The 15,926-nt window shown below is 35.6% G+C and overlaps 2 protein-coding genes across 2 annotated transcripts; one reads left to right on the forward strand and one right to left on the reverse strand.

Moving 5' to 3' along the window:
- Positions 1-1,245: 1,245 nt before the first annotated feature.
- LOC110877098 (profilin-2) lies at positions 1,246-6,973 on the forward strand. Its single transcript, XM_022125256.2, has 4 exons — positions 1,246-1,482; positions 3,916-4,053; positions 5,700-5,842; positions 6,777-6,973. Exons 1-3 carry the CDS (start codon positions 1,360-1,362, stop codon positions 5,832-5,834), a joined length of 396 nt encoding a protein of 131 aa, XP_021980948.1. The 5' UTR covers positions 1,246-1,359; the 3' UTR covers positions 5,835-5,842; positions 6,777-6,973.
- Positions 6,974-7,280: 307 nt separating this feature from the next.
- LOC110877097 (probable terpene synthase 11) lies at positions 7,281-14,229 on the reverse strand. Its single transcript, XM_022125255.2, has 7 exons — positions 14,024-14,229; positions 12,875-13,136; positions 11,018-11,390; positions 10,428-10,646; positions 10,206-10,344; positions 9,477-9,728; positions 7,281-7,718 (listed from the first exon to the last, which is right to left on the reverse strand). Exons 1-7 carry the CDS (start codon positions 14,216-14,218, stop codon positions 7,425-7,427), a joined length of 1,734 nt encoding a protein of 577 aa, XP_021980947.1. The 5' UTR covers positions 14,219-14,229; the 3' UTR covers positions 7,281-7,424.
- Positions 14,230-15,926: the final 1,697 nt, after the last annotated feature.

Consider the following 15,926-nt stretch of genomic DNA (forward strand, 5'->3'; position numbering starts at 1 on the left):
ACAGTGGCTCCGGTCACACACACCCACCTGCAAACCCCCACCCCTCACTTAAAACCCTACCTACAAACACACCAGTCGCACAAGACCCTCATCCTCCCTCTCGATCTCTCTCGGCTCCGGCCGTTTATCTGTCGGAGATGATGATGATGATTATTACTAAAGATGATCGTGCTTGCCATTGATTGGAGATGATGATCTTGAATCTTAACCAAGCATACCTTGAATCTGATTCGAGCATTCACCAAATCTGAACCGGAACAGGGATTACCCGACTGAGTTGAACCAAGACTGAACGACAACAACCAGCACCTCCACCGCGGCTTGCCGTCACCATCGTCCATTGCCGCCGCCACTCACGGCGGCTCGCCGCCGCCGCTGCCACCACCCTACTTTCTCTCTCAGCGTCTCCTTCTCTACCTCGTCTTTCTCTCTCTCTCATTTCTCGTCGTCGGAACCTCACACCGCCGCAGCAGTCATCAAGAAGGGGGTGTGTCGTCGGAACATACTACCGCCGCCGCCTGCGGCGGCGCTGCCTTGATTCGCCGGAACAGAAAGGAGCAGGGGGTACTTGAGTTGTCGGCTGGCTTGAGAGAGGAGGTGAGGGTGTGCTGTGTTGTGATTGAGAGAAGAGGTGGAGAGTTAAGGGTTTTCTAATGTTGAAGAAGAAAGTGAGGTTCTGTGTGTGTATACTGATATGTTGCAAAGAAGGGAATTAGGAGAGAAGAGATGATGTGTGGCCGTGGATTTTAGGATAGGGTTTTATAGAGATCTTGTGAAATGTTGACTGTGGCGGTGACAGTGGAGGGTGGAGTAGAGTGATGGTGGGTGGAGGTTGAAGATGAAGTGTGGTGGTGGGGTTTTATAAATAAAAAGAGAAAAATGCCCGGATAGTCCCTGTGGTTTCGCCTTTTAAGGAAAGGGTATTTTTGTCATTTCACACGCTCTTAACAACCACTTAACAGAGAAAAGTAACTGAAGTTAGAGCCAGGGACTATCCGAGAACAAAACTTGAAACCTTGGGGACTATTCAAGTAGTTTTAGAAAGATAGGGACTATAGGTGAAAAAAGGTGAAACCACAGGGACTATCCGGGCATTTTTCTCTAAAAAGTATAAAACTAAAGTCAAGGCCAAAACCGACAATTCACAAAAAGTATAATAAAAAAAACTAAAGTCAAGGGCAAAACCGACAATTCACAATCGCTATGAGATTTTATTCCCCAACACACACACCACATTCTCGTTGTATCCACGCTATATCTATAATCTATATCTACCAATCCCATCATCTTCAACTGCAAGTCTTCAACAAACATACATACAAACTTCACAGCAAAATTTGCAGATATTTTAGCCATAACATGTCGTGGCAAGCGTACGTCGATGACCACTTGATGTGCGAGATCGAAGGCAATCACCTCACTGCTGCCGCTATTATCGGTCATGACGGCAGTATTTGGGCTCAATCCGCTACTTTCCCTCAGGTTCCTCTCATTTTCATCGATTTCCGTTAAATTTTCAGTTTAGCCTAGTTTTTTTGACGAATTGATTTGATTATTGTGTAGTTTTTAGTTCGATTGATGTGCATAACTGTGTTTGTTGTTGATTGAGCTTCGATGTTCGGATCTGATCGATATTGTTGTGTATAGGTTCAGATTCGTTGAGGTTTTTTAGTTTAATCGGTGTGTTTCAGTGAGTTTGTTCGTTGATCTGGCTTAATGATTGGTGATGCGTTGAGTTTTTCAAGTTCAATCGGTGTATTTCATTGGACTAATTGTTTATCCAGTTTTGTTGTTGATTGAGCTTCGGTGTTCGGATCTGATCGATATTGTTGTGTATAGGTTCAGATTCGTTGAGGTTTTTTAGTTTAATCGGTGTGTTTCAGTGATTTTGTTCGTTGATCTGGCTTAATGATTGGTGATGCAGTGATGCGTTGAGTTATTCGAGTTCAATTGGTGTATTTCATTGGACTGATTGTTTATCCAGTTTTGTTGTTGATTGAGCTTCGGTGTTCGGATCTGATGTGATCGATATTGTTGTGTATAGGTTCAGATTCGTTGAGTTTTTTTTAGTTTAGTCGGTGTGTTTCAGTGAGTTTGTTCATTGATCTGGCTTAATGATTGGTGATGCGTTGAGTTTTTCGAGTTCAATCGGTGTATTTCATTGGACTGATCGTTTATCCAGTTTTGTTGTTGATTGAGCTTCGGTGTTCGGATCTGATGTGATCGATATTGTTGTGTATAGGTTCAGATTTGTTGTGATTTTTGAGTTCAATTGGTGTGTTTCATTTAACCTAATTGTTTATCCAGTTAATTTGATCGATCATTGTGTAATTTTTGGTTTGATTGAGATGCTTAAGTGTGTTTTCTGTTGTTTGAGCTTCGGTATTCGGATCTAATCGATATCGTTGTGTATTGGTTCAGATTCATCAGTTTACGTGAAACTGTTATTTGACCTAATCTGTTTATCGAATCGATTTGATTATTGTGTTATTTTTAGTTCGATTGATATGCTCGATTGAGCTTCGGTGTTTGGATCAGATTGATATTGTTGTGTATCGGTTCAGATTCGTTTAGTTTTTTGAGTTCAGTCGATCTGTTTATCCAGTTGATTTGATTATTGCATTGTTTTTAGTTTGATTAATACGCTTAACTGTGTTTGTTGTTGATTAAGCTTCAGTGTTCGGATCTGATTGATATTGTTGTGCAGCGGTTTAGATTTTTTTAGTTTTTTGAGTTCAATCGGTGTATGTTGATGAGTTTGGTTGTTGTCTGGCTTCACAATTGCTGATGAGTTGAGTCTTTCGAGTTTAATCGGTGTGTTTTGAGGAGTTTGTTTGTTGTTCTGGCTTAATGATTGTTGATGCGTTGAGTTTAGTCGCTGTGTTTTAATGAGTTTGTTTGTTGATCTGGCTTAACGATTGCTGATGCGTTGTATTTTTTGAGTTTAATTGGAGTATTTCATTGAGTTTGTTTGTTGTCTGGCTTAATGATTTGCTGATACAATGAGTTTTTGAAGTTAAATCAGTGTATTTCGATGAGTTTGTTTGTTGATCAGGCTTAACGATTGCTGACGCAGTGATTTTTTGGAGTTCAATTGTCGTATATTTCAATGAGTTTGTTTGATGTCTGGCTTAACAATTGCTGATGCGTTGAGTTTTTCGAGTTTAATCTGTGTATTTCAATGCGTTTGTTTGCTGTCTGGCTTAACGATGTTGAGTTTTCAAGTTCAGTCGGTGTATTTCAACGAGCTTGTTTGTTGATCTGGCTTAACGATAGCTGATGCGTCAATTGCGATCTGTTTTTACTTTTTAGTGTCAGTTTCTTCTGGCGCTAGGATAATTTTTTTTGTTAGGTCACGGATGCTTGTTTTGATATGATTAATCAATAAATAGATATGACTTTGATTTTGACATTTGATTTTATCTAAAGAGGATGTAAAGGTTCCAGACCCGAGTAAGGTTGAATTAAAACAGAACAAAAAAACGGTTACAATTGTTTTTAATTTAAAATAATGCTAACAACTTATTTTATCTAAATTTTTGAAAAGATTTAAGGATATCGGCTAAAGGATCCTCAAAATAAGGAACAATTTTAGGGAAGCTACATTGATTCCATAAGTATGCAGATTCACTATTCATTCCTTACCAAGTTAAATCTATTCCCATATATTTTGTGAGTGGAAAAAAGAGAAAAAAAAATTAAGAAGTATTATTTAATTAAGAAAATACAAAATGACTTGAAGTCTGTTGTTGGATATATCTGCTAATGCTTTTGAGGAAAAAAAATATTTAGTTTTGTCTCGGTTCAATCAAGTTATATATCACCATTGTTGGAACTTAAATGCAGTTTGTAAGCTAATATATAATACCCTTTTATACTCTGCCCTTTGTTAAGTATCGTTTTGCTGATATGCAGGTGAAGCCAGAGGAAATAACAGCGATTATCAATGACTTCAATGAGCCTGGCTCACTTGCTCCAACTGGCTTACACCTTGGTGGGACCAAATATATGGTGATTCAAGGCGAGGCAGGAGCCGTTATTCGAGGCAAAAAGGTATTAATTTACAATTTTTTTTTTTTGTTCTGGTAATTGACATTAGTTTAATTTGACATTAGTGAAGATATTCTTTTGCAGAGTTAATAACTTTCCTTACCCTTGTACTAGTTTTTAGGGTAAAGTGTACATATGGTCCCTGTGGTTTACCAAAATTTTGGATTTGGTCCCTATTGTTTGCAGTTTGTAACGCATTTAGTCCCTAGCCAACAAATCTAAAGGTTTCAGCAGGTCAAAGTTAGGGATTAAATGTGTTACAAAGTGCAAATAACAGGGACCATCCATGTACTTTTGGAAAAAGCTGGGGACTAAATGCGTTACAAAGTGCAAACCATTGGGACCATTCTTGTACTTTTGAAAAGCCACTAAGCCACGGACCAAATTCAAAATTTTGGTAAACCACATGGACCATCGGTGTACTTTACTCAGTTTTTAAGTTGCAAAATGACTATGGCACGTACTTTCTTAGGTTAATGTAGCTAACTCATGTTTTCAATTCGTCATTTAAAGTCATTCATGTATTGAGATTACTTTATAGGCCATCTAAGTATGTATTGAGTTTCGTATATGCCAAATCTGGCCAAAAATATCGAATGACGAAATTGCCCATGAAATTTTTTGAAAAGAAAATGATACTTATGTTTCAATCTATCAATAAGCAACAGTTCAATATAGAGTTTTCTGACATGTTTTTAGCAGGATTTGATATAGATGGAACTTGATACATAGTTAGGTAGTCTATAAAATAGTTTCAATATACTGGTGACGTTAATAAGGGAAAATTTCACGGAATAGTAACCAAGTTTTAAAAGTGTTCTAATTAGGTCACTGGTGTCGTTTTTGTCCCAATTAGATAACTTAACATTCAAATCGAGCCATGTCCTTTTTTCCATGTGTCAAGAAAAAAATGGAGCATAAGATGCTGGGGTCGAATTATTTTAATATATGAAATTATATTTATTAAAAATAAAAACCATTTAATTACATTAAAAATTAAAAAAAACACGTTACAATCCACGTCATCACTCGACGTTAGCATCAAATAAAAGAGAAAAAAGAAACAAAAGTCCACACCACCACGGTTACCTATGAAATGGATGAAAAAACCCTTAATTTTAATAAAGAATGAATGTTGAGTGACCTGAGTGGAACACTTTTGAAACTTGAGTGACCTAATTGAAACACTTTTAAAACTTGATTACTATTCTACAAAGTTAGCCCCGTTAATAAAAAGGTTGAATACTTGGGTGGCCTCTACATACATAATTTCAAAAAAAAAAAAAAAAAAAAAAAAGCTACGCCCTTGCTTATTAATGCTATAAAACTAGAGGTAGAGGTTACAGTTTCAACCCGTTTGCTTATGAATGGGTATCTCAAAACGGGTCAAATACAAAATTAGCTTAAAGGTGAACAAGCCAAATGGGTTGAAAGTTGTACAAAGTCTATTCTTTAATGCATACAACCTCATGTTTATTCATATATTCAGACCACTAATGATTTGTTTTTGCTTTCATAATCAACACATTAATTATTTATAGTAAAATACACACACACACACACACTCAACTCTCTCTTTTATGTTAAAAACAATAATTTGCTCTAATCAGGTTATTAGTTGCTGACTTCTGATTATTGTATGATTACAGGGACCGGGTGGTGTTACGGTCAAGAAGACCGGAATGGCTATAATCATCGGCATCTATGACGAGCCCATGACTCCCGGCCAATGTAATATGATTGTGGAAAGGCTCGGTGACTACCTCCTTGACCAGGGTTTTTAATTTGTTCGGTATGTTCCGTTTTATTTTCTTAGTATACCTACACCTGCATTATTAGAAAATAGTTGATACACTATATAAAATAAAAAAAATAATCTTCAAAGAAAAGGGGTCGCGAGTCCTAATTATTTTTTAACGCATAAGACATCCTAAATAGTTTTATTAAAAAGGAAAAATCTAATATTATTAGCCAACGAACAACATTTTTTTGTGTTTTTAGATGTTCAATTTTTTTTTTTTTTTTTTGTATATTTGGAAAAATCTGAGAGTGAATTGCCATTTTAGTCCCTGAGGTTTGACCAAAATTGCCACTTTAGTCCAAATAGTTTTTTTCTTGCCATTTTAGTCCAAATAGTTTTGTTTTCTGCCATTTTAGTCCTTGACTTTTGTCGTTTTTGCCATTTTCATCGACCACCATCACCATCACCACCTCCCACCACCCACCCCATCACCATCACCACCTCCCACCTCCCACCACCCACCCTATCACAACCTTCTATCATCACCACCACGTGCCTGCACCGTCACCACCCACCCACCCCACCATCATCACCACCCACCATTTCCACCACCACCGGCCACTTTTCTGCCACCCACGTCATCAACCAACACCATCGCCTTCATCGTAAAACCAACAACCACCGCCATCATCTTCACTGTAAACCGGCACAACACCATCCCCACACCAGCGCTCCTACAAAAAAAGAAAGAAAAATGTGGCTTGACCAAACTCCACAAGTTAACTAAATTTTTTGAATGGAGTTAGTGAGTTGGATGAAAATGGCAAAAAATGACAAAAGTCAGGGACTAAAATGGCAGAAAACAAAACTATTTGGACTAAAATAGCAAGAAAAAAACTATTTAAACTAAAATGTCAATTTTGGTCAAACCTCAGGGACTAAAATGACAATTTACTCAAAATCTGACGACTATAAGTGTTTGCAGGGAAATGATACGGTGTGACAATATATTGAAGATTAATCAAACTTATGGTGGTGTCCTCATTATATTAATTGTTTTTTTTTTTTAATGAAACTTGTTTTGGTGGATATTCCAAATGCTTTATCATCCTCGTATGTTTGTGTATGCTATTAAATTTTTACCCTATTTTTTACTATCATTAATCTCATATAATTTGCATATTATAGGAGTAAAATGGACGATTAAATATCAAATTGTGTAAGCTCATTAATTGCAATTTTTTGGCCATTTGTGGTCATGGACCTTTCTTCATCTCTCTCGTCATGGCGTTGACATTATTTAAATATGCGTGTAATGCTTTCTCGGTAAAGTTATCCTATAAGGTCTTTTAAATCTAGGAAAAAAGACACAATGACGAAAAAATAAAAGACTCAATGCCAAACGAAAAGGTTATAATGATCTAAACAAAAATTTTAAAATCTACAAGCAAAAAATCAAGAGTGAAAACCTTAAAATTTATAATCGTAGAGCTCGGCGAGACGATTACAATACTGCTAGAGTGAGTTCAATCAGACTAGTGGCGGATCATGAACGAAAAATCAATGGGGTCGGACTCTTAAAAATCTCTTGTGTATTAATCAAACAATTAATTAATTCTAGAGTTCAAGACCCTTACATATCTATTGGTGTAAAGAAGAGAGATCTTGCATGATCATCTACACTTGAGAAATAACTATTCCCATCATCATGTTGATAAACAACTTGAGAAGCTCTTGACATGTTAAGGGCAACGTTAACGATCGAAAAGGGAAATATGTTGGGCGCAACTAGCGCCTCATTCAGTTCTTTCCACGATGTTTGTATAAGCTCCAGGATTTGTTTCCTCCCATCTTCTTCACTTTTTATATTCTTCTCTTTCATCAACAATTGTACGCTTGATGCTATATCACCTCTTTCTTGTTCCTCCTATACATGTGTTAAAAAAAGAGAATTAAATCATTCATTCATTCATATGTTTGGTTATTTATTGGGCTGCCCAATGATTTGTGGGCTTGTCTTTGTTGGTGGCCCAGTTCGCTTAATCTGTTGTTTGTTACAGCAGGTGGAAAGTTGTTAGAAGTTGAGGGTGTATTATGGAACTTTTGAAGGGCTGCAATCTTTATGTGAGATCTCACATAAAGATTTTCGTCGCTGTTTTGTCGCTTCTCTTGTGTTTGTATTGTTTACTAGTAGATGCCCCGCCCGCATTGCGGGGCAATGGCCGAATAATTCTCAATCAATTAAAAAAAGACTACTATAATTTTGCTATGAAAAAAAAAACGATCATAAGACCGTAATTTTGGGCTCAGGGCAAAACTGTAATTTTTTAGGACTAATGAGCCAGTGTTAGGCAGCTAGAGTTATGCGCCGCCCGCGTTGCGGGGCGCTAAATCGAGTATTTCTTAGGCTAATAACATGTACGTCTTTATGTTGGTTAGTTATACATGCTACCTATAACACGATATCAAAAAAGATACATCAAGTTAACCAACTAAAGAAAAACAGTACCATAGTTATGATAAAAAAAAAATTAACTAAAACGATGATAAGCGTGTAATTTAGAGTTGGGGGCAAAACAATAATTTGTCAGGACTAATTAGCGAGTGCTAGGCAGCTGTTTGGCATGAATAAAAACAAAATTAAGTCAACAAAGTAAAATAAAACACTATCATCGTTTTGCCAAAGAAAAAAAAAACGATGGCAAGATTGCAATTTTTAGCGGAGGTAAAATCGTAATTTTAAAATGGAGGTAAAATAATATTTTGAACTGATGGCAAAACCATTTTTTTATTTTGAAATGGGGGCAAAATCGTAATATTTTAGCTGCGGCCGAAATCGTAATTTTTAGCTGGGGGCAAAATCGTAATTTTTAATTGGGAACCAAATCGTAATTTGGCAGGACTCTAGCTGAGGGCAAAACCATATTTTTATTTTGAACTGAGGGCAAAAGTGTATTTTTTTTAATTGAGGGCAAAATCGTAAATTTAAGCAAGGGACAAAAGCAAAATTTTATTTTGAATCGAGGGCGAAATCGTAATTTTACACCTGGGATAAAATTGTAATTTGGCATCACGTATAAATAAAAAAGAAGAAAAAAAAAAGCAAAAGTCAAAGTGGCCGCCAAAAGTGGCCAACCATTTCACAAAACTATTCCCCGATGACGTCATATGAACTTGTAAATGTATATGTTGAAAATTTGTGTCTTGCGTTGAAAAATCATACCATTTGCCAACATGATTATGGTACTTAATAAAACGTATTACAACCTAGCTATCTGATCTAATAAAATGTGGGATATTTACGATGTGTTTTTACTACGAGTTGCTACGGTTTTTGCAACAAATGTCAATAAGGTCAAAAAAAGAGGGGCAAACTTTGAAACCATACTCAGTTGTGAAAAATAAACATGTAACTAAGAAATAAAAAACTTAAAACTTCCATCGCAAATTGGTTGTAAAAAAAATAATTATATATATGTTTCAGAAAATGAAATAAAAAAGTCTTAAAATGGGTTAATTCTTTTGCGACAGTGTATTTCGTCGCAAATCATTCACATAAGACCACTCTTTGCGACCGAAATAAATAACCAGTTTTCTAGTAATAGTTTTCTAGTAGTGGAGCAGGGAAGCGATCACAGTCTATGCACATTAAACATTGACAAGAATTTGATTAATAAGTGAGTACCTTTGAAGTGCCCAAATCGTCCCAAAGGCGAAGAATTTTTCCGGCATGAGTAAAGAAAGGAGGGTATGAATGAAGAAGAGAACTCATATTTTTGGGTGTAACCCCTTCACCCATGAGAAAGAATAGATGCACGAGTGCCATGTATGTTCCTGCTGTTGTAATCCCATTGTCTATGTAATCTTTAAGATCTGGTTCATATCCTCTTTTTACCCATTCTGCTTCCACCATGAATGCTTGGATTGTGTCAATCCACTAGTAGTATAATAGAGCTAATTAATTAGTGGTGGTTAATTTAGTAATTTTAAAAAATTAGAGTAAAATGTCATTTTAGTTCCTGTGGTCTAAGCCATTTTGCCAGTTTAGTCCAAAGGTTTTATTTTTCACTTGTGGGTCCAAAAAGGTTTCACCATTGCCATTTTAGTCCACTGGGTTAACTTCATTCTTTTTTTCTGTTAACGAGAAGGCCAATTCGGTCATTTTATATGTAATTCTGTTAACGAGAATGACAATTCGGCCATATAAAATGACCGAATTGGCCTTCTCGTTAACAAAAAAAAAATGTATGAAGTTAACTTAGTGGACTAAAATGGCAACGGTAAAACCTTTTTGGACTCACAGGTGAAAAATTAAACCTTTGTACTAAACTGGCAAAATGACCCAAACCACAGTGAATAAAATGACATTTTACTCAAAAGATTATTAAGAGAATGCTAATTAAAATTTATTTACCGCTTTTCTTAGGTATGGAAGAACACTCAAGCCGTGATTTTTATGGACCACATCACATATTTCATTAGTAGTATTATGCAATGCCATGTAACAAATCTTCATATATTCCGGTAGTTGTTCAATTTCATCCACATCCCATCTAACATACAACAATCCAATAATAATGTCACATTAATTAATGTCGAATATGATTAACATTTAAGTGCAAATGGTCGTTCATACCTTTGGATTGCTTTTGTGAATAGTACAAGATCATCATATGTGCCATAGGTATCAAATACATCATCAATGACCAGCAAAATTGATACGGTTTTAGCCAGCTCAATTCGAACCGTGGAGTATTTTGGCTCCGGTAAGAGTCCCACGCTCCAAAGAAAACACTCAATAGGGCGATCTCGGGCAAAAGTTAGCTTACTTGCTAGACCCAAATCTCTCCACCACCTGGCCGCCGGCATCACAAGTTAAAATTATTTATTTAGGGGTTGTTTGGCAACTTCTGAATGATTAAGTGCTGAAGTGCTGAACTAATAAGAGGTCTGAACCATTAAGAGCTAGTATAATGCTTAACCGTTTAGAGGCAAATGTCTGACCAATTCTGATTAGAGATCTTAACCATTCAGACTCAGTATAATGCTTAACCATTCAGAGGCAAATGTCTAAACCATTCAGACATCAGCTCGGAAACAAACAGTCTGAATCATTAAGTGTTGAACCAGTAAGAGGTCTGAACTATTAAGAGCCTCGTTAAGAGGTAAACAAACAGCCCCTTAATGCATCATTATTAAATTTTTACAAGTATGTACTAATTTCACCTGCTAAGCTCAGCTAACTCCATTTGATGGAGTGATTGGACTTGATTGTATTCCAACTTTGCAAGTTGTAGGAAAACTGGGGTGTGATCAATATCTTTGCCATATTCTTCAATGTACCTTCTTGCTTCTAATCTAACCATCCTCAAGTGCCTTGGAATCTCAAAACTCTCAAGAATTTGTTCACCTAGTTTATGGGTAAATCGCGAAACTGATTTCTTGAGGTGTGTTGTTGTAAATTCCTTAGCCTGTGATAAAATGTCTTCCCCGTTCGCTCCTAAGTACGAAGCTTCATATAAACTCAGTAATCCCTCTGTATCTTCAACTAGTGACTCGCCAAATTTACCATTCGCATCCATAAATGCTCCAAAAACATCTATGTCGCAACCATAAGTTGTTTAGTCTTAGCATGTAAACAAATTAGAAGAGGGGACAGAACTTCATGCTTCTTCTTAAACATGGATCTTTCTTAACACAACAAGGTCTAATGAATACTATACGCGCAACTTGCAATGAATACACACAACCTTGATTCAATAACTTTACGTGACTACTGGTAGGGCTGCAAACGAACCAAACGTTCGGCGAACAGTTCGTGAACCGTTCGGTGGGAAGTTCGTTTGTGTTCGTTCGTTTATTAAACAAACGAACATGAACAAGAAATTTCGTTCGTTTACTTAAATGAACAAACATGAACAGAGGTCGTGTTCGTTCGTTTATGTTCGTGAACGTTCGGTAACATGTTCGTTTGTGTTCGATAGTTCATTAGTGTTTTTAGTTTTTATATTTATTTAAATACTTCAAAATTCCGACAAATTAAATATCTAATAAGTGTTAGTGTATTATATATAACGATTGTTTGTGTTCTTTTGTTTCCATTTGTGTTCATGAACATTAGTTTGTGCTCATTTGTGTTCGTCAACGTTCGTTGCCTAAAATTAACAAACAAACACAAACGAACATGAACAGGTTCATTTCCTTAACAAACGAACACGAACATAAAATCCCGTTCGATAAGTGTTCGTGAAAGGTTCGCGAACACATATATTTCTTAACAAACGAACACGAATAAGGTCTTGTTCGTGTTCGTTCGGTTCGTTTGCAGCCCTAACTACTGGTAGAGTTAATAAAACTGACCAAAAGCCAAACTTTGAAGCTAGCGTGGACCCGTTAAGACAACCTAGGTTGGCCAAAGTAAGACAATACGAGACTCTTTTATTTAGAGTGTGTGTAATCAATCTTATACATGAATTTCACCGTTAAAAAAAATAATTTCAGTGAAAGTTTCCAAATTTACAACACTTTTGGCCAGTCAAAGATATTTGGTAATGGATTTCTTAAAGCTGAAAAGTGCGAATAAAGTAATATTCCATAGTGGTCACTAATATGTTATGGTCTTTAAACATGTTTCTCGACATTAATTTCATTGTGTCAAACATGCTATATAAAATTGGAAAAAAAAGATGTTAAATCCAAACTAGAAATAATAATAATAATAATAATAATAATAATAATAATAATAATAATAATTATAATTATTATATTAAAAATAGAATCCAATGTATAGTAACTTAAATATTATAATACTACATATAGTTTTTTTATACTTTTATTATTCTAATGTTATAATAATATCTATATATTATCTATAGAATCCAATGAACAGTAACTTTAATATTATATTATAATATTATATATAGTTTATTTATTAGATAAATTTCTAAACTATTTTTTATACTTTTATTATTCTAATATTATAATATAATAATATCTATATATTATCTATAGAATCCAATGAATAGTAACTTTAATATTATAATATTATATATTTTTTTATTAGATAAATTTCTGGACTAATACCAGGATTAGGATGAAGACCGTTGTGTCGAAGAATGCGAAATCGAAGTGCCACCGTATATAAATCATCATCAGGTTGACCATGAGCTAATGTTTCTAACATTATCTTGATATCTTCTTCAAATATATACCCTAATCCCAACCTCTGAATCATGTCTACTAGCTTCAACTTCATGGCCGGGTTTGAAGCTGTCATTAAAGCTCTTCGTGTATTTTCCTTTAGATTATGGATTCGCTTTCTAACATCTCCTTCGGAAGAAATTACCTAGCAGTTATCTCAAAAACGATGTCAATACACTTTTACTATTCCAAGTTATTTGCTACAAGTTAAAGTTGATTTATATAGCAAAACATGCACCACAAGAAAAAACCCTTATAGGGGCAACACCTTTAGAGAGGACATAAGTTGTCTCTATAAATTATCCTATGGAGACGACATGTTGTTTCTAGAGAGGTTTCGTGCTTTTTGAGTTAGGTTACCCTATAGGGACGACATGTCATCTCTATAGGATGAAAATATTTTTTTTATATTTTTTATATTCTCTAGTTTAATGAATTAGAAACCCTAAAAAATGTTTCTGGAGATGACATGTCGTCTCTATAATTTTAAATATTTTGTTATTATTTTTTGTTAATTATCAATAAATATTGAAAATTAAAAAAAAAGTTTAATTTATAGAGATGACACAAAATGAATTTTCATTTAGGCGACAAAATTTCCCACCATCTGACAAAAAATTTTGAAAAGAAATAATATAACATATAGAGACGACAAGTTGTCCCTATAGGGAATAACTTTGTTTTGTTTTTTTTTTTTTTTCTATAGGGTTTAAAAAATATTAGAATAAACATTTATTTTATTTAGTAAATATTAAGTTTAATTTTATTTTTTTTTGCACAAACTTGTAGGGACGACATGTCGTCTCTACAAACTCTTCTATAGCAACGACCCCTGTAGGGACGACTTTTGCGACCTATAGCGACGAGGCTGTAGAGACAAATTTTATAGAGACGATATGTCGTCTCTATAGGTGAAAAAAGGCCTATAAAGACAACATGTCCTCCCTATAAATTGAAAAAATGTCGTCTCCCTAATTTATTTTCCTTGTAATGATGTAAATTAAAATACAACATAGAAAACAAAAGTTTTACCAGCTGGGGTTTGACAAGGAGAAAATCGTTTCCTTGGGTTGTTGATATTGCAATGGTGGCACGTGGCAAAACAGGAAACCTGAAGACCCTAGAAGAGCTTTTGCATGATGAATAACTTACTAGTCGCCATTCATTGCTCGAAGAAACAACATTGGCTTTAGAGGATAAATTAACAGAAAACAACTGGGACGTCATTTCTTTTCTGATTTCTCTATTTGGTTTTTATTTGATGAAACAAGTAATATGTGTGTGTATATATATAAGGAAATGCTTCATGATTTGTCATTGTATGCCAATAATAGATTAATAAATAATCATAGCACATGCCAATATAATAGATTAATAAATAGATCTTTAAATTTGTAGGCCAGAAATATCATAAGACTATGGGGTATGGGGCGTGGATTGGGTACAAACGCCTAAGTCACCACCTCGGGTGGGCTTGGGTTTCAGCGTGGCCCGTTTGGCGTGGGATTCAGCCCGGGCGTTAGGCCGGGCTACCCACATGACATGGCGGAACCTCATTGGACAAGAGCACTAGCCATGGCGGAACCTCATTATGATGTGGCTTGGCCACGCCACCCCAGCCACGCCCCACCATACCCCTTTAAAATTGGTTTTTGGTCTTGGGTGCCCCATACTTCACATGTCGCACCATACCCCCAACTCATGCCCCACCATACCCAACGGTCTAAGGTATATGTTGTTTGACCAATTTAAATTTTAAATCCGAAAGCCTCCAGAAAATTATAAAGATATTATAAGGTATATGTTGTTTGACCAAATTAAATTCTAAATCCAAAAGCCTCCACATAAGGTCAAAGAAGTTATATTGTGGAGTTTGAATAACAGGCCGCCGTAATTTATACACATGTTCAAGTTAAAAGGATTATCATAAGCAATTATGGTTAATCAACCAATACTAGGCCTCGCAATAAAAACTTATTTGGGTTTTTTAAGTCATTTTAAAAATGAGAATGAGTCAGGATGGGTTAAGAAATAATGAATTTTTTGCATAAATAGGTGGTTTGAACCATAAAAGAGTGTTATTAGGTGGGTAAAAATTTTGTTTTCACAATTAGGTAGGTTGTGGTTCCATACAGCGACTTTCAATAACTTTTCTGCACAAAATCAGAGTGTCTGCCAAAAGCTACATAAAATGTTGAAGATCGCTGAATGATACAGCGACCTTGTGAAGGTCGCTGTTTGAAGTACCAACTTTTGTGAAGGTCGCTGTTTGAAGTACCAAGCTTTGTGAAGGTCGCAGATTCTTATTGCAATGTTATTAAAGGTCGCAGTTTCATGTAGCAATCTTATATAAAGTCGCAGAATCATGTAACAATGTTATTGAATGTCGCAGTTTGATGTAACAATGTTATTGAAGGTCGCATTTTCATATGACAATCTTATAAAAAGTCGCAGAATCATGTTACAATCTTATTGAAGGTCGCTTTTTCATATTGCATGCTTATTGAAGATCGCAATATGGTGTCACAATCTTTGTAAATAACGACAATCTTTGCAGAATTTACATGCAGCTTTCGTTTGCTAGTGTAATAGGTGACTGTTTGAGCTCTTTGTCCTTTTCCTGCATGAAATGTGAGTGGTTAAATGTAAAGGTGAAATGACTAAACACCCTAGGCTGTCACGAAATGGAATCAAACCTGCTAAGTTGAATAGTATTGTGTAAGAAAAATACTGTAGTGTAAGAAAAATACTGGCTTTCACCATTGAAGGGGTATAGTCCCAAAAAGTCGCGCAAACCTCCTCTCAGGTTGCGCGTGAGACCATACTCCTTATTTCAGTAAACTTATTAATAAGATCCTCGCGCGGCACACTCCACGTTCTGATCTACCCCGCGCGAGGCACGGCCCTCAAGAGGCTCAGATATCAACACTTAGCA

The sequence above is a fragment of the Helianthus annuus genome, chromosome 9 (genome assembly GCF_002127325.2).
Source record: "Helianthus annuus cultivar XRQ/B chromosome 9, HanXRQr2.0-SUNRISE, whole genome shotgun sequence".
NCBI classification, from domain to species: domain Eukaryota; kingdom Viridiplantae; phylum Streptophyta; class Magnoliopsida; order Asterales; family Asteraceae; genus Helianthus; species Helianthus annuus.

What these genes read in the sequence shown, in the direction of transcription:
- LOC110877097 (XM_022125255.2), bottom strand. Translation starts at nt 14,218, where the DNA reads ATGACGTCCCAGTTGTTTTCTGTTAATTTATCCTCTAAAGCCAATGTT. An exon ending in TTCACAAAAGCAATCCAAAG is followed by an intron (nt 10,345 to 10,427) that starts GTATGAACGACC and finishes GTTGTATGTTAG; the next exon opens with ATGGGATGTGGATGAAATTG. An exon ending in TTCCATACCTAAGAAAAGCG is followed by an intron (nt 9,729 to 10,205) that starts GTAAATAAATTT and finishes TTATACTACTAG; the next exon opens with TGGATTGACACAATCCAAGC.
- LOC110877098 (XM_022125256.2), top strand. Translation starts at nt 1,360, where the DNA reads ATGTCGTGGCAAGCGTACGTCGATGACCACTTGATGTGCGAGATCGAA. An exon ending in AATCCGCTACTTTCCCTCAG is followed by an intron (nt 1,483 to 3,915) that starts GTTCCTCTCATT and finishes GCTGATATGCAG; the next exon opens with GTGAAGCCAGAGGAAATAAC. An exon ending in CCGTTATTCGAGGCAAAAAG is followed by an intron (nt 4,054 to 5,699) that starts GTATTAATTTAC and finishes GTATGATTACAG; the next exon opens with GGACCGGGTGGTGTTACGGT.